The 24828-nt window shown below is 38.5% G+C and overlaps 1 protein-coding gene across 1 annotated transcript in view; it reads right to left on the reverse strand.

Annotated features, from left to right (window-relative positions):
• ITGA8 (integrin subunit alpha 8) overlaps window positions 1-24828 on the reverse strand; it is a 300431-nt gene that overhangs the window by 165434 nt on the left and 110169 nt on the right. Inside the window, exon 13 of the mRNA XM_053714013.1 lies at window positions 13687-13878. Coding sequence (XP_053569988.1) covers window positions 13687-13878 — 192 coding nt within the window. The remainder of the gene's footprint in view (window positions 1-13686; window positions 13879-24828) is intronic.

A 24828-nucleotide genomic window follows, 5' to 3' on the forward strand; every position in this document is an offset into this window, starting at 1 on the left:
ACGCCAGAAAACCTCAGGATCAGCGCCAATCTTTTCCAAAACAACTGTATCATTGGAGAGAAGTAAAGGTCTGTGATGTCAAAGCTTTATGTAAATTCATACCTCACTAGCCAACCCTAGTCATTTTAAGCACTTACACCTAGATTACGAGTTTTGCGCTAAACAGGGTGCAAAAATAACACCAAAAAAATTGCGTTATTGCACTCTCCATAGCGCTTACAGTTACTGAAAAGCCTCCTTGTGCTGTGCGTTATGGTGCGTTAAGCTCCATACCGCACAAAAGCCAAGTGCTGAGTTTACGTGCTCGTGCATGCTTTCCCCCATAGACATCAATGGGGAGAAAGTGTTAGAACAAACCTTACACCTGAAGTGCGGAATGGAGATCGCTGTAACGCAACCCCAGTGATGTCTATGGGGGAAAGAAAGTTACGTTTAAACCTAACACCCTAACATAAACCCCTAGTCTAAACACCCCTAATCCACCGCTCCCCAACATTGCCGACACTAATAAAAATTATTAACCCCTAATCCGTGGCTCCCAGACATTGCGACACTAATGAAAGTTATTAACCCCTATTCCACCACCCCCCAACATCGCCGACCCCTAAATAAACCTATTAACCCCTAAACCGCCACACCCCCACATTGCCAACCCTATAATAAAGTATTAACCCCTAAAACTCCAGCCCCCCACATCATAACTACTAAACTAAACCTATTAACCCCTAAACCGCCGCCTCCCCACATCGCAAAACACTAAATTAAACTATTAACCTCTAAACCTAACACCCCCCTAACTTTAAATTAAAATTACAATATAACTAGCTTTTCAAATCAGCCAATAGGATTTCAATAGCTCTCATCCTATTGGCTGTTTTAAACAGCCAATAGGATTTAAGAAGCTCTCATCCTATTGGCTGATTTTAATTTTAAGAATCAAATCAGCCAATAGGAATGCAAGGTACGCCATTTTGAAAAACATAATTTATGTAAGAACTTACCTGATAAATTAATTTCTTTCATATTAGCAAGAGTCCATGAGCTAGTGACGTATGGGATATACATTCCTACCAGGAGGGGCAAAGTTTCCCAAACCTCAAAATGCCTATAAATACACCCCTCACCACACCCACAAATCAGTTTAACGCATAGCCAAGAAGTGGGGTGATAAGAAAAAAGTGCGAAAGCATAAAAAAAAATAAGGAATTGGAATAATTGTGCTTTATACAAAAAAATCATAACCACCACAAAAAAGGGTGGGCCTCATGGACTCTTGCTAATATGAAAGAAATTAATTTATCAGGTAAGTTCTTGCATAAATTATGTTTTCTTTCATGTAATTAGCAAGAGTCCATGAGCTAGTGACGTATGGGATAAATGACTACCCAAGATGTGGATCTTCCACGCAAGAGTCACTAGAGAGGGAGGGATAAAATAAAGACAGCCAATTCCGCTGAAAAAATAATCCACACCCAAAATAAAGTTTAAATCTTATAATGAAAAAAACTGAAATTATAAGCAGAGGAATCAAACTGAAACAGCTGCCTGAAGTACTTTTCTACCAAAAACTGCTTCAGAAGAAGAAAACACATCAAAATGGTAGAATTTAGTAAAAGTATGCAAAGAAGACCAAGTTGCTGCTTTGCAAATCTGATCAACCGAAGCTTCATTCCTAAACGCCCAGGAAGTAGAAACTGACCTAGTAGAATGAGCTGTAATCCTTTGAGGCGGAGTTTTACCCGACTTGACATAAGCATGATGAATTAAAGATTTCAACCAAGATGCCAAAGAAATGGCAGAGGCCTTCTGACCTTTCCTAGAACCGGAAAAGATAACAAATAGACTAGAAGTCTTTCGGAAATTCTTAGTAGCTTCAACATAATATTTCAAAGCTCTAACTACATCCAAAGAATGCAATGATCTCTCCTTAGAATTCTTAGGATTAGGACACAATGAAGGAACCACAATTTCTCTACTAATGTTGTTAGAATTCACAACCATAGGTAAAAATTTAAAAGAAGTTCTCAACACCGCCTTATCCTGATGAAAAATCAGAAAAGGAGACTCACAAGAAAGAGCAGATAATTCAGAAACTCTTCTAGCAGAAGAGATGGCCAAAAGAAACAAAACTTTCCAAGAAAGTAATTTAATGTCCAGTGAATGCATAGGTTCAAACGGAGGAGCTTGAAGAGCCCCCAGAACCAAATTCAAACTCCAAGGAGGAGAAATTGACTTAATAACAGGTTTAATACGAACCAAAGCTTGTAAAAAACAATGAATATCAGGAAGATTATCAGGAAGATACCCTGTTCTCTGATTACAGACAGAAGGGCACCGAGAACCTTTGTAAAAATCCTTGGAGCTGTTGCTAGGCCAAACGGCAGAGCCACAAACTGGTAATGCTTGTCTAGGAAAGAGAATCTCAGAAACTGAAAGTGATCTGGATGAATCGGAATATGCAGATATGCATCCTGTAAATCTATTGTGGACATAAAGGCAGGATAGTCCTTATAGTTACCATTTTGAATGTTGGTATCCTTACATAACTATTCAATATTTTTAAATCCAGAACTGGTCTGAAGGAATTCTCCTTCTTTGGTACAATGAAGAGATTTGAATAAAACCCCAGTCCCTGTTCCAGAACTGGAACTGGCATAATTACTCCAGCCAACTCTAGATCTGAAACACATTTCAGAAATGCTTGAGCCTTCGCTGGATTTACTGGGACACGGGAAAGAAAAAATCTTTTTGCAGGAGGCCTTATCTTGAAGCCAATTCTGTACCCTTCTGAAACAATGTTCTGAATCCAAAGATTGTGAATTGAATTGATCCAAATTTCTTTGAAAAATCGTAATCTGCCCCCTACCAGCTGGGCTGGAATGAGGGCCGCACCTTCATGTGAACTTTGGAGCTGGCTTTGGTTTTCTAAAAGGCTTGGATTTATTCCAGACTGGAGATGGTTTCCAAACTGATACCGCTCCTGAGGGTGAAGGATCAGGATTTTGTTCCTTATTGTGACGAAAGGAACGAAAACGATTATTAGACCTAAATTTACCTTTAGATTTTTTATCCTGTGGTAAAAAAGTTCCTTTCCCTCCAGTAACAGTTGAGATAATAGAATCCAACTGTGAACCAAATAATTTATTACCCTGGAAAGAAAGGGAAAGCAAAGTTGACTTAGAAGACATATCAGCATTCCAAGTTTTAAGCCATAAAGCTCTTCTAGCTAAAATGGCTAGAGACATATACCTGACATCAACCCTAATGATATCAAAGATGGCATCACAAATAAAGTTATTAGCATGTTGAAGAAGATTAACAATGCTATGAGAATTATGATCTGTTACTTGTTGCGCTAAAGCTTCTAACCAAAAAGTTGAAGCTGCAGCAACATCCGCTAAAGATATAGCAGGTCTAAGAAGATTACCTGAACATAAGTAAGCTTTTCTTAGAAAGGATTCAATTTTCCTATCTAAAGGATCCTTAAAGGAAGTACTATCTGCCGTAGGAATAGTAGTACGTTTAGCAAGAGTAGAGATAGCCCCATCAACCTTAGGGATTTTGTCCCAAAACTCTAATCTGTCAGATGGCACAGGATATAATTGCTTAAAACGTTTAGAAGGAGTAAATGAATTACCCAAATTATTCCATTCCCTGGAGATTACTTCAGAAATAGCATCAGGGACAGGAAAAACTTCTGGAATAACTACAGGAGATTTAAAAACCTTATTTAAACGTTTAGAATTAGTATCAAGAGGACCAGAATCCTCTATTTCTAATGCAATTAAGACTTTTTTACGTAAAGAACGAATAAATTCCATTTTGAATAAATATGAAGATTTATCAGCATCAACCTCTGAAACAGAATCCTCTGAACCAGAGGAATCATTATCAGAATCAGAATGATGATGTTCATTTAAAAATTCATCTGAAAAATGAGAAGTTTTAAAAGACCTTTTACGTTTACTAGAAGGAGGAGTAACAGACATAGCTTTCTTAATGGATTTAGAAACAAAATCTCTTATGTTAACAGGAACACTCTGAGTATAAGATGTTGATGGAACAACAACAGGTAATGTAACATTACTAAAGTAAATATTATCTGCATTAACAAGTTTGTCATGACATTCATTACAAACAACAGCTGGAGGAACAGATACCACAAGTTTACAGCAAATACACTTAACTTTGGTAGATCCAGCACTAGGCAGCGATTTTCCAGAAGTATCTTCTGACTCAGGGTCAATCTGGGACATCTTGCAATATGTAATAGAAAAAAACAATATAAAAAACTAAATTGATCAAATTCCTTAAATGACAGTTTCAGGAATGGGAAAAAATGCCAGAGAACAAGCTTCTAGCAACCAGAAGCAATAAACAAAGAGACTTAAATAATGTGGAGACAATAGTGACGCCCAAAAATGACGCCACATCCGGAACGCTGACACTTTTGGCGCAAAAAAACGTCAAAAAATGACGCAACTTCCGGCGACACGTATGACGCCGGAAACCAAGAAAAAAATTTTGCGCCAAGAATGACGCAATAAAATGAAGCATTTTCAGCCCCCGCGAGCCTAACAGCCCACAGGGAAAAAGTCAAATTTTAAGGTAAGAAAAAAATTGATTTATTCATATGCATTATCCCAAATATCAAACTGACTGTCTGAAATAAGGAACGTTGAACATCCTGAATCAAGGCAAATAAATGTTTGAACACATATATTTAGAACTTTATATAAAAGTGTCCAACCATAGCTTAGAGTGTCACAGAAAATAAGACTTACTTACCCCAGGACACTCATCTACATGTAGTAGAAAGCCAAACCAGTACTGAAACGAGAATCAGTAGAGGAAATGGTATATATAAGAGTATATCGTCGATCTGAAAAGGGAGGTAAGAGATGAATCTCTACGACCGATAACAGAGAACCTATGAAATAGACCCCGTAGAAGGAGATCATAGAATTCAAATAGGCAATACTCTCTTCACATCCCTCTGACATTCACTGCACGCTGAGAGGAAAACCGGGCTCCAACCTGCTGCGGAGCGCATATCAACGTAGAATCTAGCACAAACTTACTTCACCACCTCCATAGGAGGCAAAGTTTGTAAAAACTGATTTGTGGGTGTGGTGAGGGGTGTATTTATAGGCATTTTGAGGTTTGGGAAACTTTGCCCCTCCTGGTAGGAATGTATATCCCATACATCACTAGCTCATGGACTCTTGCTAATTACATGAAAGAAAGGGTATCTTGCATTCAACTTCAATGTACGGCAGTGATCGTATGAAGAGGACGCACTCCAGGATAGCTCCGCTCTGCGCCGTCGGGAAGAAGATAGAAAACATCCCCGAAATGGATGAAGGTGTTGCCGCCTGGATGAAGACTTCTCGCCGCCTGGATGAAGATGGATGTGTCCGGACTTCAGAAACCGTGAGTAGATTTTATGGGGTTAGTGTTAGGTGTGTTTTTTTTTGTGGGGGGGTGGGTTTTTTTTAGATTAGGGCTTTGGGCACTTGTAAAAGAGCTGAATGCCCTTTTAAGGGCAGTAAAAGAACAGGGCAATGCCCATACAAATGCCCATTTAGGGGCAATGGGTATTTTATTTTGGGGGTTGGTTGGGTGGGGGGGGGTTACTTTTAGGGGGGACTTAGTAATTTTTTAAGGTAAAAGAGCTGTTTAACTTAGGGCAATTCCCTACAAAAGGCCCTTTAAAGGACTATTGGTAGTTTATTGTAGGTTAGGGGGTATTTTTATTGGGGGGGCTTTTTTATTTTTATAGGGATATTAGATTAGGGTAATTTTTTTTTATTTTTGATAATTTCGTTTATTATTTTTTGTAATCTTAGAGTTTTTTATTTTTCATAATTTAGTGTTTATTATTTTTTGGTAATCTTAGATTTTTTAATTTTTTTTCGTAGTGTTAGTTTTTTTTAACATTTTAATTTAGGTTTTTCAATGGTAGTTATTTTTATTTTATTACAATAGTTATGTTAGGTTAATTTATAGTTTAAACTTATTTTTTTTTATTTCACAGGTAATTTTTTATTTTTTTAAAGATAGTTATATTGTAATTTTAATTTAAAGTTAGGAGGTGTTAGGTTTACGGGTTAATAGTTTAATTTAGTGTTTTGAGATGTGGGGGGGGCGGTGGTTTAGGGGTTAATAGGTTTAGTTTAGTAGTTACGATGTGGGGGGCTGGAGGTTTAGGGATTAATATGTTTATTTAGGTGTCAGCGATGTCAGCGATGAGGGGTTAATAACTTTTATTAGTGTTGGCTATGTCGGAGAGCGGCGGATTAGGGGTTAATAGGTTTATTTAGTGTCTACGATGTAGAGGGGTGGTGGATTAGGGGTTAATAGGTTTATTTAATTGTCACAATGTGTGTGGGTGGCAGATTAGGGGGTAATAAGTTTTATATAGTGTTTGCGGGAGGGCAGTGGTTTAGGGGTTAAATAGGTAGTTTATGGGTGTTAGTGTACTTTGTAACAGTTTAGTTATGAGTTTTGTGTAACATTTTTGTTACACAAAATCCATAACTATTGCTCTCAGATGGTGGTATTGATTGTGTCGGTATTGGCTGTAACGCAAGCATTTTAGCCGACCGCACAACCTGTAATACAGGCGCAAGGTAAAACCTGCACTCAAACGTAATTTTTTTGAGTGCGTAATAGACTTTGCATTACAGGCTAAAATGCTTGCGGTATAGCTATACCGACGTGACTCGTAATATGCGTTCCTGGCCATTCTACGTGAATGGCCAATTTTTCAGAGGTATAGCTGTACCGCAAAACTTGTGATCTAGCCGTTAGGCTTTGCTTCAGGTTTTCTAACTGCTGAAGTGATTCCCCCTCCTGCCGCTCGTCTCTTCTTACGTCAGCAATGACGAATACGGCATCCTCTAATCGCGGCTTCCCCCCCAAGGGAATCATTGCCCGAGGCAACGCTGTGATTGGAGGAAGCCGGATTCATCATTGCTGACGTATGAAGTGACGAGCGGCAATTATGTAGTGTTGGGTAAATGAGTAAGGGTAGAGAATGGCACAATGAGTAAAAATACAGAATAAAATAGCTTAGACACAAATTAATTCTGAATTAGGAGGAGAGTCTGCCTTATAACTGTAAATGCATTCATGAGAAAAAGATAAGGCATCCTTTTAAAACTGGTTGTTGAGAACAGATTTAGAAACATTGAGATGTGATTGCTTTTACATGGGCTAAGAAATATTTTATAACCAACATAACTGCTGCAAATTCACTCGGGATTTAATTTGTTTTCCTATAAATTCTGCATTAGTATCTGAAACAATGTAATAATCAATATGTAGCTTAACCACAAAGATATATATGTTCATACATTTTAAACTCACTGCTTATAGCTGCAATTTCAACTAAAACCAATTTTTCTTTCTTTGTTTAATAATTAGCTCCACATAAAACCTTACTCCATTGTTGAGAATAATCTCACCGAAACAAGGTAACACACCTGCCATCAACCAAAGTTTATTATAGGTATACCTCGCTCATACAGCGGGTTAGGGACCGGAGCCCCGATGTAAAGTGAAAAACGCCTTAAAGTGAAACAACGTGGTTTTAGCTTTCTTTTTGCTTGTCTTTCGGCCAGATTACGAGTTTTGCATTAGGAGCTGTGCGGTGCTAACGAGCAGTTTTTTCTCACCACTCACTTATCTACAGGGCTGGTATTACAGGTTTTAACAAACCCGGCGTTAAAAGGCAAGAACTGAGCGTAGAGCAAAATTGAACTCCATACCGCACTCCAATACCAGAGCTGCTTAAGTCAGCGGTGAGCTGGTCGTACATACTCGTGCATGATTTCTCCATAGACATCAATGGGGAGAGCCGGCTGAGAAAAAGTCTAACACCTGCCAAAAAGCAGCATAAAGCTCAGTAACGCAGCCCCATTGATTCCTATGGGGAAATGAAATTTATGTTTACACCTAACACCCTAACATGAACCCCGAGTCTAAACACCTCTAATCTTACACTTATTAACCCCTAATCTGCTGCCCCAGACATCGCCAACACCTGCATTATACTTATTAACCCCTAATCTGCTGCCTCCAACGTCGCCGACACCTACATTATATTTATTAACCCCTAATATGCTGCCCCAATGTTGCCGCAACCTACCTACACTTATTAACCCCTAATCTGCTGCCCCCAACTTCGCCACCACTATATTAAATTTATTAACCCCTAAACCTAACTTAAATATAATTAAAATAAATCTAAATAAAATTACTATCATTAACTACATTATTCCTATTTAAAACTAAATACTTACCTATAAAATAAACCCTAAGCTATCTACAATATAACTAATAGTTACATTGTAGCTATTTTAGGGTTTATTTTTATTTTACAGGTAGAATAGTTATTACATAGTTATCAACTATTTAATAACTACCTAGCTAAAATAAATACAAATTGACCTGTAAAATAAAACCTAACCTTAAGTTAAGTTACACTAACACCTAACACTACACTACAATTAAATACATTTTCTACATTAAATACAATTAAATAAATGAAATTAAATTAGCAAAATTACAAACAAACACTAAATTACAGAAAGTAAAAAACACCTAAACTAAAAGCCCTATCAAAATAAAAAGCCCCCCCAAAATAAAAAAAAAACCCTAGCCTAAACTAAACTATCAATAGCCCTAAAAAGGGCCTTTTGCGGGGCATTGCCCCAAAGAAATCAGCTCTTTTACCTGGAAAAAAAATACAAACAACCCCACCAACAGTAAAACCCACCACCCACACAACCAACCCCCCAAATAAAATACTAACTAAAAAACCCTAAGCTCCCCATTGCCCTGAAAAGGGCATTTGGATGGGCATTGCCCTTAAAAGGGCATTTAGCTCTTTTGCAGGCCCAAAACCCTAACCTAAAAAATAAACCCACCCAATACACCCTTAAAAAAAATCCTAACACTAACCCCCGAAGATTCACTTACCGGGAGAAGTCTTCATCCAAGCGGCAAGATGTCCTCAACGAAGCCGGCAGAAGTGGTCCTCCAGACGGGCAGAAGTCTTCATCCAGACGGCATCTTCTATCTTCATCCTTCCGGTGCGGAGCGGGTCCATCTTCAAGACATCTGACGCGTCCCTTAGATTCCGATTGGATTTTTTCTACCTTAATTCCAACTGGCTGATAGAAATCAGCCAATCGGAATCTAAGGGACGCCATCTTGGATGACGTCATTTAAAGAGATATTCATTACGAAGAAGCCGCCGTTTGAAGAGGATGCTCCGCGTTGGATGTCTTGAAGATGGACCCGCTCCTCGCCGGAAGGATGAAGATAGAAGATGCCATCTGGATAAAGACTTCTGTATTGTGTATTGGGTGGGTTTATTTTTTAGGTTAGGGCTTTGGGCCTGCAATAGAGCTAAATGCCCTTTTAAGGGCAATGCCCATCCAAATGCCCTTTTCAGGGCAATGGGGAGCTTAGGTTTATATAGTTTTTTTATTTGGGAGGTTAGTTTATTTGGGGGGTTGGTTGTGTGGGTGGTGGGTTTTACTGTTGGGGGGTTGTTTGTATTTTTTTTTCCAGGTAAAAGAGCTGATTTATTTGGGGCAATGCCCCGCAAAAGGCCCTTTTAAGGGCTATTGATAGTTTAGTTTAGGCTAGGTTTTTTTATTTTGGGGAGGCTTTTTTATTTTGATAGGGCTATTAGATTAGGTGTAATTAGTTTAAAGATCTGTAATTTGTTTTTTATTTTCTGTAATTTAGTGGGGTTTTTTTGTAATTTAGCTAATTTAATTTAATTTATTTAATTGTATTTAATGTAGGTAATTTATTTAGTTTTTGTGTAATGTTAGGTGTTAGTGTAACTTAGGTTAAGTTTTATTTTACAGGTAAATTTGTATTTATTTTAGCTAGGTAGTTATTAAATAGTTAATAACTATTTAATAACTATTCTACCTAGTTAAAATAAATACAAACTAACCTGTAAAATAAAAATAAACCCTAAGCTAGATACAATGTAACTATTAGTTATATTGTAGCTAGCTTAGGGTTTATTTTACAGGTAAGTATTTAGTTTTAAATAGGAATAATGTAGTTAATGATAGTAACTTTATTTAGATTTATTTAAACTATATTTCAATTAGGGGGTGTTAAGGTTAGGGTTAGACTTAGGTTTAGGGGTTAATAAATTTAATATAGTGGCAGCGACATTGGGCGCGGCAGATTAGGGGTTAATAAATATAAAGTAGGTGGCGGCGATGTTAGGGGCGGCAGATTAGCGGTTAATATTATTTAACTAGTGTTTGCGAGGCGGGAGTGCGGCGGTTTAGGGGTTAATATGTTTATTATAGTGGCAGCGATGTCCGGAGCGGCAGATTAGGGGTTAATAATTTTATTTTAGTGTTTGCGATGCGGGAGGGCCTCAGTTTAAGGGTTAATAGGTAGTTTGTAGGTGTTAGTGTACTTTTTAGCACTTTAGTTATGAGTTTTATGCTACGGCGTTGTAGTGTAAAACTCATAACTACTGACTTTAGAATGCGTTACGGATCTTGGAGGTAGAGGGTGTACTGCTCACTTTTTGGCCTCCCAGGACAGACTCATAATACCGGCGTTATGCAAGTCCCATTGAAAAAAGGGTTTACGAAGTTTACATAAGTCGGTTTGCAGTAAGGCCAAAAAGTGTGCGGGGCCCCTAAACCTGCAAGACTCGTAATAGCAGCGGTAGTGAAAAAGCAGCATTAGGACCTGTAAACGCTGCTTTTTCAGCTTACCACAAAACTCGTAATCTAGCCGATAGTGTTTAAAAACTTGAAAACATGTTTGAACTAACATATATTAGGTGTGCAATAGCACTAAGTTTAGTTTAACACTAGCACAGCACAATATTCAATTAGTATTCAATAAAAACTGTACCTATTATACTTTATTATACTTTATTTATGAAGCGCCAACATATATTCCGCAGCGCTGTCCATGGGTACAATTAATTTACATAAAACAATGATATAAAACTTGAAAGAGACAGGACAGAATTTACAAACACATACAGGATGAATTGAGGGCCCTATTCCTGTGGGAGCTTACAATCTAGAAGGGTAGGAGGTTGAGAAACAGGAGGTGAGGACTGGAAGATTGAGAAAGATGTCAATGCAGAGTTAAATGAGGGAAGTGAAATTAATTTTTTATTGAGTTGGGTGGTAGGCTTCTCTGAACAAAAAGTCTTCAGGGATCATTTAAAGGAAGAAAGATTAGGGCAAAGCCTGGCAGCAAGAGGGAGAAAGTTCCAGAAAGGTAGGTCCTGCCTGACAGAAGTCCTGCAGTCTAGCATGGGAGGAGGTGATAGTTGAAGATGCAAGGAGCAGGTCATTGTTGGATCTTAGTGGGCGGGCTGGAGTATACTTGTTAATTAGAGAGGATAGGTAGTGGGGAGCAGCGTTGGTGAGAGCTTTGTATGTAAGTGTGAGAATTTTGAATTTAATTCTGCTGTGAATGGGGAGCCAGTGAAGGGACTCGCAGAGAGGTGCAGCAGATACAGAGCAACGGGAAAGGTGGATTAGCTTGACAGAGGCATTTAGGATGGATTGAAGGGGGGGAGAGGTGGGAAAGAGGAAGGCCAGTAAGTAGGTTATTGCAGTAATCAAGTTGAGAAATAACAAGGGAGTGGATTATTTGCTTTGTGGTGTTAGCGCTCAGAAAAGGGCAAATCTTGGTAATATTGCGTAGGTGGTTGTGGCAGGATGTAGAAAGCAATTGGATGTGGGGGAAGAAGGATAGATTTGAGTCAAATGTAACTCTGAGGCAGCGGACTTGGGGCGATGGGGAAATGGTGATGCCGTCGACAGGGATAGAGAAGTCAGGAATCGGCGTAAAGCTTGAGGGGGGGGGGATTAGAAGGAGCTCAGTCTTGGACATGTTAATCTTTAGGTGGTGAGACGCCATCCAGGAAGAGATACCAGATAAGCAGTTGCTGACATGAGAAAGGACAGAGGGAGAGAGAGCAGGGGTGCAGAGGTAGATCTAGGTGTCATCAGCATAGAGGTGATATTTGAAGCCATAACTGTTGATAAGTTTACCCAGTGAAGAAGTATAAATGGAGAATAGTATAGGACCCAGAACAAATACTTGAGGTACTCCAACAGACAAAGGCATTGGAGAGGAGTTGTCGGCAAATGACACAGAAAAAGACCTGTGAGAGAGATAGGAGTGAATCCAAGAAGGAGCAGTGTCACAGAGGCCAAAAGAGCTAAGGGTCTGTAGGAGGAGGGGGTGGTCAACTGTGTCGAAGGCAGCTGAGACGTTAAGTAAGATGAGTATAGAGTAGTGGCCAATACTTTTAGCAGAGAGAAGATCGTTAGTAACCTTGGTAGGGCAGTCCCAGTTGAGTGTTTGGGGCGGAATCCAGATTTCAGGGTGTCAAGCAAGGAGTTGGTGGACAGGAAGTGGGTTAGGCGATTGTAAACTAGTTTATCAAGCAGTTTTGATGTTAGTGGAAGCAGTGATATGGCGCGGTAGCTTTCAGGAGAATTAGGGTCGAGGGAGGGTTTTTTGAGTATGGGAGTGACGTTTAAGTGTTTGAAAGAAGATCGGAATAAACCAGTAGAGAGAAATAGGTTGAAGATGTTAAGTATGGAGCACTAGGACTGTGCAGAACATGGCTCAGGGGAATCAGCAACTCTAAAAAACTGTTTTACGACCTAGGAACTTAATGAGAATCGTTCAAGTGATACTCCCTTGTCAGCCAGGACAGACCTCAGCTGTCGCTGAACTGCTGTGCTGTGAGATGGGTCCAGGGCTACACCACTGCAGTGAAAAGTTGAAATATACTATTAGGCTGGTTAATTACATAAGCCTGCACTATAATAAACAGGGCAGTACAGCACTAGAGGCATACAGCCCTTCATTTCTCACTGCACTGGCGCAGCCCCAGACCATCTCACAGCAGTTCCTTGTGAGACGTGAGTCAGAGTAAGCAGGGAGGATAGGAATATAGTGCTCAGGGGGTCTAAAACATAAAATTAAGAAGCCAATCCAATAATATTTTTTGAGGTGCCAGCAAAGTAGAGAAAAAAAAGAACTTACTTAAAGGGCGCAATATTGCGGTGACTGTGCCCTGGCTGCTATAGCGCTTTCTACCTAGGTCATCAGGGCGGCACGTTATGGAAAATGATGTACAGGGCAATGTGCTGCTGCCGGGATTGCCCCCTTTCCGCACTCTGGTGTAGCGCACCCTCCTGTGATAACAATAAAGATCCCCCTATAATGCTCTCTTGCGCCGCAAAATAAAAAAAAAAAAAAAAAAAAAAGCATGTCTTGATGTTAGCGCGGCCTGCCCTGACAGCAGTCACTCCTTTCACAACCTGCGGCCCTGCAGCGGTCGTTGTGTTGCAGTGGTAATGGTGGGCGGGGCTAAGGTAACCGGCGGCCCACCAGGCATTTGCCCGGTATGCCCTATGGTCAGTCCGGGCCTGGTTAAAAAATATTTAAATAATAAACTTCCTTTTACCTAACAGGAAAATAATCTATTTGTTTTGTATAATAACAATTTCTCAGAAGGGACTCGAAGACTTATTTTCTTTGTCCCATGATCCTATGCAAAGAGCATTATGGACATGATGCTTTTTCCAGACACTCAAGGATGGAATTACTTTTTCTCAAACAGCAGTAAAAAAAAAAAAAAAATAACATTACCTGGGTAATCGTTTTTGTCTATGTCTGAATCTCCTCTCAGAGTGAAGCCAAATCCTGCAGGCAGAGACTGGGAGGCCCAAGCTCCATCCAGTATTTGGGATGGCTCTTTATTTAACCCATTAGCATTCCCATTGTAGATAAACACTCTGCCTTTCCTGTCTTCCCCTGCAAATGGTGAGCCAATAGCAATATCTGCAAAATGTAAGGAAACAAAACAATGTTTGTCACTATACTAAAGAAAATATAACCATATTGATTTCAGCTGCAACACAGGAAACCATTGATTTTTATTTTTTACATATGATCTCTAAAAGTGATTGGTAGCACCACTCCACAGGAATGATCAAAAAGGGATACTAAACCCAATTTTTTTCTTTCATGGTTCAGATAGAGCATGCAAGTTTAAGCAACTTTCTAATTTACTCCTATTATCAATTTATCTTCATTCTCTTGCTATCTTTATTTGAAAAATAATGCATCTAAGCTAAGGAGCCAGCTATTTTTTTGGTTCAGAACTCTGGACAACACTTGTTTATTGGTGGGTGCATTTAGCCACCAATCATCAAACACAACCCAGGTTCTGAACCAAAAATGGGACGGCTTCTAAACTTACATTCTTACTTTTCAAATAAAGATAGCAAGCGAAGGAAGAAACATTGATAATAGGAGTAAATTAGAAAGTTGCTTAAAATTGCATGCTCTATCTGAATCATGAAAGAACAAATATGGGTTCAGTGTCCCTTTAAGGGAGCAGTGTATACCTATTAGGCATCAGAATAAATGTGTTATTCTGCTGTTTTGGTGCTGGAATTATTAGTGTTAAAGAGCAACACACAAAGATCTGTGCAAATCAGTGATGCCAACCTTCTGTTAGGCAGTTCTGTGGGCCACACAAAAAACCTTAGAGGGCTGTATGCGGTCAATGTGATGTAGTTAGGGATGCCCTACTATAGACAAAAACATAATTTATGTAAGAACTTACCTGATAAATTCATTTCTTTCATATTAGCAAGAGTCCATGAGCTAGTGACGTATGGGATCTACATTCCTACCAGGAGGGGCAAAGTTTCCCAAACCTCAAAATGCCTATAAATATACCCCTCACCACACCCACAATTCAGTTTAACGAATAGCCAAGAAGTGGGGTAATAAAAAAGTGCGAAAGCATATAAAATAAGGAATTGGAATAATTGTGCTTTATACAAAATCATAACCACCACAAAAAAAGGGGGGCCTCATGGACTCTTGCTAATATGAAAGAAATGAATTTATCAGGTAAGTTCTTACATAAATTATGTTTTCTTTCATGTAATTAGCAAGAGTCCATGAGCTAGTGACGTATGGGATAATGACTACCCAAGATGTGGATCTTTCCACACAAGAGTCACTAGAGAGGGAGGGATAAAATAAAGACAGCCAATTCCTGCTGAAAATAATCCACACCCAAAATAAAGTTTAACGAAAAACATAAGCAGAAGATTCAAACTGAAACCGCTGCCTGAAGTACTTTTCTACCAAAAACTGCTTCAGAAGAAGAAAATACATCAAAATGGTAGAATTTAGTAAAAGTATGCAAAGAGGACCAAGTTGCTGCTTTGCAGATCTGGTCAACCGAAGCTTCATTCCTAAACGCCCAGGAAGTAGAAACTGACCTAGTAGAATGAGCTGTAATTCTCTGAGGCGGAGTTTTACCCGACTCAACATAGGCAAGATGAATTAAAGATTTCAACCAAGATGCCAAAGAAATGGCAGAAGTTTTCTGGCCTTTTCTAGAACCGGAAAAGATAACAAATAGACTAGAAGTCTTACGAAAAGATTTCGTAGCTTCAACATAATATTTCAAAGCTCTAACAACATCCAAAGAATGCAACGATTTCTCCTTAGAATTCTTAGGATTAGGACATAATGAAGGAACCACAATTTCTCTACTAATGTTGTTGGAATTCACAACTTTAGGTAAAAATTCAAAAGAAGTTCGCAACACCGCCTGATCCTGATGATAAATCAGAAAAGGAGACTCACAAGAAAGAGCAGATAATTCAGAAACTCTTCTGGCAGAAGAGATGGCCAAAAGGAACAAAACTTTCCAAGAAAGTAATTTAATGTCCAATGAATGCATAGGTTCAAACGGAGGAGCTTGAAGAGCTCCCAGAACCAAATTCAAACTCCAAGGAGGAGAAATTGACTTAATGACAGGTTTTATACGAACCAAAGCTTGTACAAAACAATGAATATCAGGAAGAATAGCAATCTTTCTGTGAAAAAAAAAAAAACAGAAAGAGCAGAGATTTGTCCTTTCAAAGAACTTGCGGACAAACCCTTATCTAAACCATCCTGAAGAAACTGTAAAATTCTCGGTATTCTAAAAGAATGCCAGGAAAAATGATGAGAAAGACACCAAGAAATATAAGTCTTCCAGACTCTATAATATATCTCTCGAGATACAGATTTACGAGCCTGTAACATAGTATTAATCACAGAGTCAGAGAAACCTCTTTGACCAAGAATCAAGCGTTCAATCTCCATACCTTTAAATTTAAGGATTTCAGATCCTGATGGAAAAAAGGACCTTGTGACAGAAGGTCTGGTCTTAACGGAAGAGTCCACGGTTGGCAAGAGGCCATCCGGACAAGATCCGCATACCAAAACCTGTGAGGCCATGCCGGAGCTACCAGCAGAACAAACGAGCATTCCTTCAGAATCTTGGAGATTACTCTTGGAAGAAGAACTAGAGGCGGAAAGATATAGGCAGGATGATACTTCCAAGGAAGTGAAAATGCATCCACTGCCTCCGCCTGAGGATCCCGGGATCTGGACAGATACCTGGGAAGTTTCTTGTTTAGATGGGATGCCATCAGATCTATTTCTGGAAATTCCCACATTTGAACAATCTGAAGAAATACCTCTGGGTGAAGAGACCATTCGCCCGGATGCAACGTTTGGCGACTGAGATAATCCGCTTCCCAATTGTCTACACCTGGGATATGAACCGCAGAGATTAGACAGGAGCTGGATTCCGCCCAAACCAAAATTCGAGATACTTCTTTCATAGCCAGAGGACTGTGAGTCCCTCCTTGATGATTGATGTATGCCACAGTTGTGACATTGTCTGTCTGAAAACAAATGAACGATTCTCTCTTCAGAAGAGGCCAAAACTGAAGAGCTCTGAAAATTGCACGGAGTTCCAAAATATTGATCGGTAATCTCACCTCCTGAGATTCCCAAACTCCTTGTGCCGTCAGAGATCCCCACACAGCTCCCCAACCTGTGAGACTTGCATCTGTTGAAATTACAGTCCAGGTCGGAAGCACAAAAGAAGCCCCCTGAATTAAACGATGGTGATCTGTCCACCATGTTAGAGAGTGTCGAACAATCGGTTTTAAAGATATTAATTGAGATATCTTCGTGTAATCCTTGCACCATTGCTTCAGCATACAGAGCTGAAGAGGTCGCATGTGAAAACGAGCAAAGGGGATCGCGTCCGATGCAGCAGTCATAAGACCTAGAATTTCCATGCATAAGGCTACCGAAGGGAATGATTGTGACTGAAGGTTTCGACAAGCTGCAATCAACTTTAGACGTCTCTTGTCTGTTAAAGACAGAGTCATGGACACTGAATCCATCTGGAAACCCAGAAAGGTTACCCTTGTCTGAGGAATCAAAGAACTTTTTGGTAAATTGATCCTCCAACCATGATCTTGAAGAAACAACACAAGTCGATTCGTATGAGATTCTGCTAAATGTAAAGACTGAGCAAGTACCAAGATATCGTCCAAATAAGGAAATACCACAATACCCTGTTCTCTGATTACAGACAGCAGGGCACCGAGAACCTTTGTAAAAATTCTTGGAGCTGTAGCTAGGCCAAACGGCAGAGCCACAAATTGGTAATGCTTGTCCAGAAACGAGAATCTCAGGAACTGATAATGATCTGGATGAATCGGAATATGCAGATATGCATCCTGTAAATCTATTGTGGACATATAATTCCCTTGCTGAACAAAAGGTAAGATAGTCCTTACAGTTACCATCTTGAACGTTGGTATCCTTACATAACGATTCAATATTTTTAGATCCAGAACTGGTCTGAAAGAATTCTCCTTCTTTGGTACAATGAAGAGATTTGAATAAAACCCCATCCCCTGTTCCGGAACTGGAACTGGCATAATTACTCCAGTCAACTCTAGATCTGAAACACATTTCAGAAATGCTTGAGCTTTTACTGGATTTACTGGGACACGGGAAAGAAAAAATCTCTTTGCAGGAGGTCTCAACTTGAAACCAATTCTGTACCCTTCTGAAACAATGCTCTGAATCCAAAGATTGTGAACAGAATTGATCCAAATTTCCTTGAAAAAACGTAACCTGCCCCCTACCAGCTGAGCTGGAATGAGGGCCGCACCTTCATGTGGACTTAGAAGCAGGCTTTGCCTTTCTAGCTGGCTTGGATTTATTCCAGACTGGAGATGGTCTCCAAACTGAAACTGCTCCTGAGGATGAAGGATCAGGCTTTTGTTCTTTGTTGAAACGAAAGGAACGAAAACGATTATTAGCCCTGTTTTTACCTTTAGATTTTTTATCCTGTGGTAAAAAAGTTCCTTTCCCACCAGTAACAGTTGAAATAATGGAATCCAACTGAGAACCAAATAATTTGTTACCCTGGAAAGAAATGGAAAGTAAAGTTGATTTAGAAGCCATATCAGCATTCCAAGTTTTAAGCCATAAAGCTCTTCTAGCTAAAATAGCTAGAGACATAAACCTGACATCAACTCTGATAATATCAAAAATGGCATCACAGATAAAATTATTAGCATGCTGAAGAAGAATAATAATATCATGAGAATCACGGTGTGTTACTTGTTGCGCTAAAGTTTCCAACCAAAAAGTTGAAGCTGCAGCAACATCAGCCAAAGATATAGCAGGTCTAAGAAGATTACCTGAACACAGATAAGCTTTTCTTAGAAAGGATTCAATTTTCCTATCTAGAGGATCCTTAAACGAAGTACCATCTGACGTAGGAATAGTAGTACGTTTAGCAAGGGTAGAAATAGCCCCATCAACTTTAGGGATCTTGTCCCAAAATTCTAATCTGTCAGACGGCACAGGATATAATTGCTTAAAACGTTTAGAAGGAGTAAATGAATTACCCAAATTATCCCATTCTTTGGAAATTACTGCAGAAATAGCATTAGGAACAGGAAAAACTTCTGGAATAACCACAGGAGCTTTAAATACCTTATCTAAACGTTTAGAATTAGTATCAAGAGGACCAGAATCCTCTATTTCTAAAGCAATTAGTACTTCTTTAAGTAAAGAATGAATAAATTCCATTTTAAATAAATATGAAGATTTATCAGCATCAACCTCTGAGACAGAATCCTCTGAACCAGAGGAATCATCAGAATCAGAATGATGATGTTCATTTAAAAATTCATCTGTAGGGAGAGAAGTTTTAAAAGATTTTTTACGTTTACTAGAAGGAGAAATAACAGACATAGCCTTCTTTATGGATTCAGAAACAAAATCTCTTATATTATCAGGAACATTCTGCACCTTAGATGTTGAAGGAACTGCAACAGGCAATGGTACTTTACTAAAGGAAATATTATCTGCTTTAACAAGTTTGTCATGACAATCAATACAAACAACAGCTGGAGGAATAGCTACCAAAAGTTTACAGCAGATACACTTAGCTTTGGTAGATTCAGCACTTGACAGCGATTTTCCTGTAGTATCTTCTGACTCAGATGCAACGTGAGACATCTTGCAATATGTAAGAGAAAAAACAACATATATATAAAGCAAAATTGATCAAATTCCTTAAATGACAGTTTCAGGAATGGGAAAAAAATGCCAAAGAACAAGCTTCTAGCAACCAGAAGCAATAAAAAATGAGACTTAAATAATGTGGAGACAAAAGTGACGCCCATATTTTTTCGCGCCAAATAAGACGCCCACATTATTTGGCGCCTAAATGCTTTCTGGCGCCAAAAATGACGCCACGTCCGGAACGCCGACATTTTTGGCACAAAATAACGTCAAAAAATGACGCAACTTCCGGCGACACGTATGACGCCGGAAACGGAAATAGAATTTTTGCACCAAAAAAGTCCGCGCCAAGAATGACGCAATAAAATGAAGCATTTTCAGCCCCCGCGAGCCTAACAGCCCACAGGGAAAAAGTCAAATTTTAAGGTAAGAAAAATGTTAAATTAAAATGCATTATCCCAAATATGAAACTGACTGTCTGAAAATAAGGAAAGTTGAACATTCTGAGTCAAGGCAAATAAATGTTTGAATACATATATTTAGAACTTTATAAACAAAGTGCCCAACCATAGCTAGGAGTGTCACAGAAAATAAGACTTACTTACCCCAGGACACACATCTACATATAGCAGATAGCCAAACCAGTACTGAAACGAGAATCAGCAGAGGTAATGGTATATATAAGAGTATATCGTCGAGCTGAAAAGGGAGGTAAGAGATGAATCTCTACGACCGATAACAGAGAACCTATGAAATAGACCCCGTAGAAGGAGATCACTGCATTCAAATAGGCAATACTCTCCTCACATCCCTCTGACATTCACTGCACGCTGAGAGGAAAACCGGGCTCCAACTTGCTGCGGAGCGCATATCAACGTAGAATCTAGCACAAACTTACTTCACCACCTCCATCGGAGGCAAAGTTTGTAAAACTGAATTGTGGGTGTGGTGAGGGGTGTATTTATAGGCATTTTGAGGTTTGGGAAACTTTGCCCCTCCTGGTAGGAATGTATATCCCATACGTCACTAGCTCATGGACTCTTGCTAATTACATGAAAGAAATCATTATACAATATACTATATATTATATACGGCCACTCAAGGAATGCGTGATCTGGAGGAGTGGTCATAACAGCCAATTAATAAGCTGCTTCTAGTAAAAGATAGAAAGTACTAGGACACCGGGTTCCTAAAGAGGTGCGCTTGTGTAGGTAGGAGATGGATCCAAACTGGAGCAGGCTGCACTCTTGAAAAAATTTTGATCAGATGAAACCTAATAAGAGAAAGAGAGGCGCCACATAGGGTGATATTGTCTGGAATACCAAACAAAACAAAGGCGTATTATGGAGCCCCTAAGGGTGGCTACTCACAAGATGCAGCTGCACAACCGGAGTGCCTAGCAGGATGATACAGGACCCACAGAGTCGCCCGTAAGACTCACACAAACATCCGGAGCATCGTACGCTAAGTCATGTGGCAGGGAAGTCCAATCGGAAGTGCAGTGATAGAGACCAATCACCGATAATGCACAGGATAAAAGACAACAGGCTGAGCGTCACAGTGTTACCAGATTGGCAGTCACACACAGTAATGAACCTCCGTTGATAATAATAAAACTTGGAACTGGAGCAAGTAGGATAAAATCCAATGTGTAAATTTTATTGTAGAACACACTGTCTCAGCAACGCGTTTCTCAGCAACACATGCTGTTTCATCAGGGTATATAAAATAACAACTACTTACTCCATATATAAAACACTAGCTGACAATAAGAGACTGATGTAGAGCCACACCTTCTGAGTGTAAATTGATTCTCTAGTAGGTACAAACTATTGTATATAAAAACCAGTCGAAGATGGGTGAGCATTAAAACACATCAACAAAGTGTTGGCTAAAATACAAATAAAATAACTTATAAAATTATAATATTATATCGCAATGCATAAATAAAAATATATCTGTTTGGTAACATAAACCTTCATTACAAATAAATTAAAGACCGATGTTAAGTCATACCTTCTGAATATGAATTAATCCTCTAAAAGGTACAGACTGATATAGATAGACTCTGGTCAAAGTGAGGTAAACATTAAACACATAAACAAAATATTGACTATAATACAAAAGTAAACACTTCTGAAATATATCACAAACTTCTAAAATATATAGCAGTGCATGAACAGAATGTAACTGTTTGGTGACATATACATTCATTAAAAGTAATATTAATTAAAATAAAACAAATATAAATGATTCAAAATTGCATAATAGGCCCTCTATAAAGGGAACCTGAGAGTGTACATATATGATATGACACCATGGCAGTATAGGTAAATATAGAAGGGTGACAATCTATAAGGTCTAGCAAAGTGACCCATTGTGCGGTAGCCAAAACCAATATGACTAGCCAGAAAGGGCTCATGGCTAATGGGAGAATATTGATGGAGGGATGGCCCAATTATCGTCAAAAGATTAAAATGATGGACCTGATTAGGGCAAGGATAGGGACAAAGATAAGGGAGTCACCTCCAGAAAAAAAGGAGAATGGTGATCTCCAGTGATATTCTACTGGTCTTGTATATCATATGAGATGATGCTAAACTAGGCAAGACCAAAACAAGATGGTAAGACCGGAGGTGATATAATACCTATAAGTGGATACATTGATAAACAATGGATATAGAGAAAAATAAATAAACCGGTCAAATGAGATATGAGATGGTGAACAATCCACTAGAAATAGAAAAGCACCCCATAGAGTGACTAGTGCAAATCTAAAAGGAGAGTCTAAGTGGCTAATATCAGACGATGAAAATACTAGCTATGGGAATGGCAGCCTAAGCATAATACTAGTGACTCTACATCAGTCTCTGATTGGTCAGCTAGTGTTTTATATAAGGAGTAAGTAGTTGTTATTTTATATACCCTGATGAAACAGCATGTGTTGCTGAGAAACGCGCTGCTGAGACAGTGTGTTCTACAATAAAGTTTACACATTGGATTTTATCCTACTTGCTCCAGTTCCAAGTTTTATTATTATCAACGGAGGTTCATTACTGTGTGTGATTACCAATCTGGTAACATTGTGACGCTCAGCCTGTTGTCTGTTATCCTGTGCATTATCGGTGATTGGTCTGTATCACTGCACATCCGATTGGACTGCCCTGCCACATGACTTAGCATATGACGCTCCAGATGTTTGTGTGAGTCTTACGGGCGACTCTGTGGGTCCCGTATCATCCTGCTAGGCACTCTTGTCAGTAGCCATCCTTAGGGGCTCCGTAACACGCCTTTGTTTTGTTTGGTATTCTATACAATATCACCCTATGTGGCGCCTCTCTTTCTCTCCTTATTAGGTTTCCAGTAAGAGAACTTCTTTATCTGGTCAATTCAGTCCTGCTACTGAGCAAACATGTTATACAAAATACTGAATTTAGCAGGGAAAGCTATTCTTTCTACAAACTTCTCAGCTCCCCATAAAGATTCCTAATTTATTGGAGCCTTTGACTGGCTAATCCACTAAACTAACCTTTAGGTATTGCCTCTCAGTGGCTTACCTTAAAGGGACACTAAACCCACATTTTTTCTTTAATGATTCATATAGAGAATGCAATTTTAAGCAACTTTATAATTTGCTTCAATTATTAATTTTTCTTCGTTCTCTTGCTATCTTTATTTAAAAAGCAGGAATGTAAAGCTTAGGAGCCATCCCATTTTTGGTTGAGAACCTGGGTTTTGCTTGCTTATTGGTTTGCTAAACATAGCCACCAATAAGCAAGCACTATCCATGGTGCTAAACCTAAAATGGGCTGGCTCCTAAACTTTAAATTCCTGCTTTTTAAATAAAGATAGCAAGAGAACGAAGAAAAATTGATAGTAGGAGTAAATTAGAAAGTTTGCTTAAAATTGCATGCTCTATCTGAATCATTTAAGAAAACATTTTGATTTAGTATCCTTTTAAATGGATACTAGTTTGCTTCATATTTTAGATATCCTTTGTTAAAAATGAGGCATCTATGTGCAGTCACCAATAAGCAGGTACTGAGTCTATCTAGATATGCTTTTCAGCAAAGAATATCAAGAGAATGAAGCAAATTAGATAATAGAAGTAAATTAGAAAGTTGTTTAAAATTGCATACTCTTTCTAAATCATGAAAGAAAAATTTTAGGTTTCCTGTCCCTTTAATAACACCTAACATTACTTTTTTGGCAGAAAAATATTTTATTAAATCTATTTTATAGTATGTGATTGTACCTTTAAGTCAAATCTTGCTCTGTTTGGAAACCCATTGTCCCATATGGACCATTATCTCATAAGAGCGTACTTTTAGCCTTGCTTATTAGTAACTCAGTTAATCTAGACTGTTAGCTGTTTCTGGGAATTGGAGTTGAGACTTTGGGAAATCTCTTTTGTAGTTCTGAATAAAAAAAATAAAGTTTTGTATTTTTTGCTATATGATAGGAACCGTTATTTTCCGGACTGTAATATATTTCAGTGGATGAATGTGTTAGCCAAGGAAGTTATTAGGTTTCATAGTTTTAGAAACTGTAGACATTTCTCCTCAAGTTACAAATAAAACATAACAGTTATCAGTAGATACCCATTAATTAGCTCACTAAATCACCCTGAAGTATTTATAGTGTTCTAATTACTTAGATGGGGATATTACTTCTTAATTGACAGTGACATAATAAAGGTAATAAAATAGCATATCTATACAGTTTTGGAGTATAAAAAAATACATCTACATAAAAAACAAACATTTATAACTAAAAAACCAAAGAAGCACAAATAAAAAATGTAATGGCACAAACACAGCACTAACCAACCAGCCCAGTTTAATGTGTTTTTTTTTGGTGTTGTAGGGGGGCTGAGTGACCTTTATTAAATTGTTAATGAATCAAAAACGAAATGGAGATTTAAATGGCAAAAACCAGCCCAGTTTCATGTCTTTTGGCTGTTTTAGAGGGGCTTGGTGACATTTTGTGTAATAACTCAAAAAAACAATTATTATCTTAAAAATAAACACAGCATACATCTTAATTTTTACAGCACAAAATAGCACAAATGTAGCACTAACAAAAAACAGTGGAATTTTTATATTTGTGCCAATTATAGGGGGGTCTGCTAAACCTTCTGTTTAAGTCTGTCTTCCCTGGTTAGTCTTTATTTATATGGTGCCGCATACAAATAAAGATATGAATAATTTGGTCTATTTTGCTGTGACCAAAAAAAATCTCAGTAAGTTTAATTGTAAATAATAACTTTTAGCTATAACTAATTACTTTTGTTGCCTTACAAAAGTTTTGCAATATTCAATACAAATCACAACTGTCAATCAAGCTAAGTTTTGGTATTCGTATCAACTGTAT

The sequence above is a fragment of the Bombina bombina genome, chromosome 5 (assembly GCF_027579735.1).
Source record: "Bombina bombina isolate aBomBom1 chromosome 5, aBomBom1.pri, whole genome shotgun sequence".
In the NCBI taxonomy this organism is placed as follows: Eukaryota; Metazoa; Chordata; class Amphibia; order Anura; family Bombinatoridae; genus Bombina; species Bombina bombina.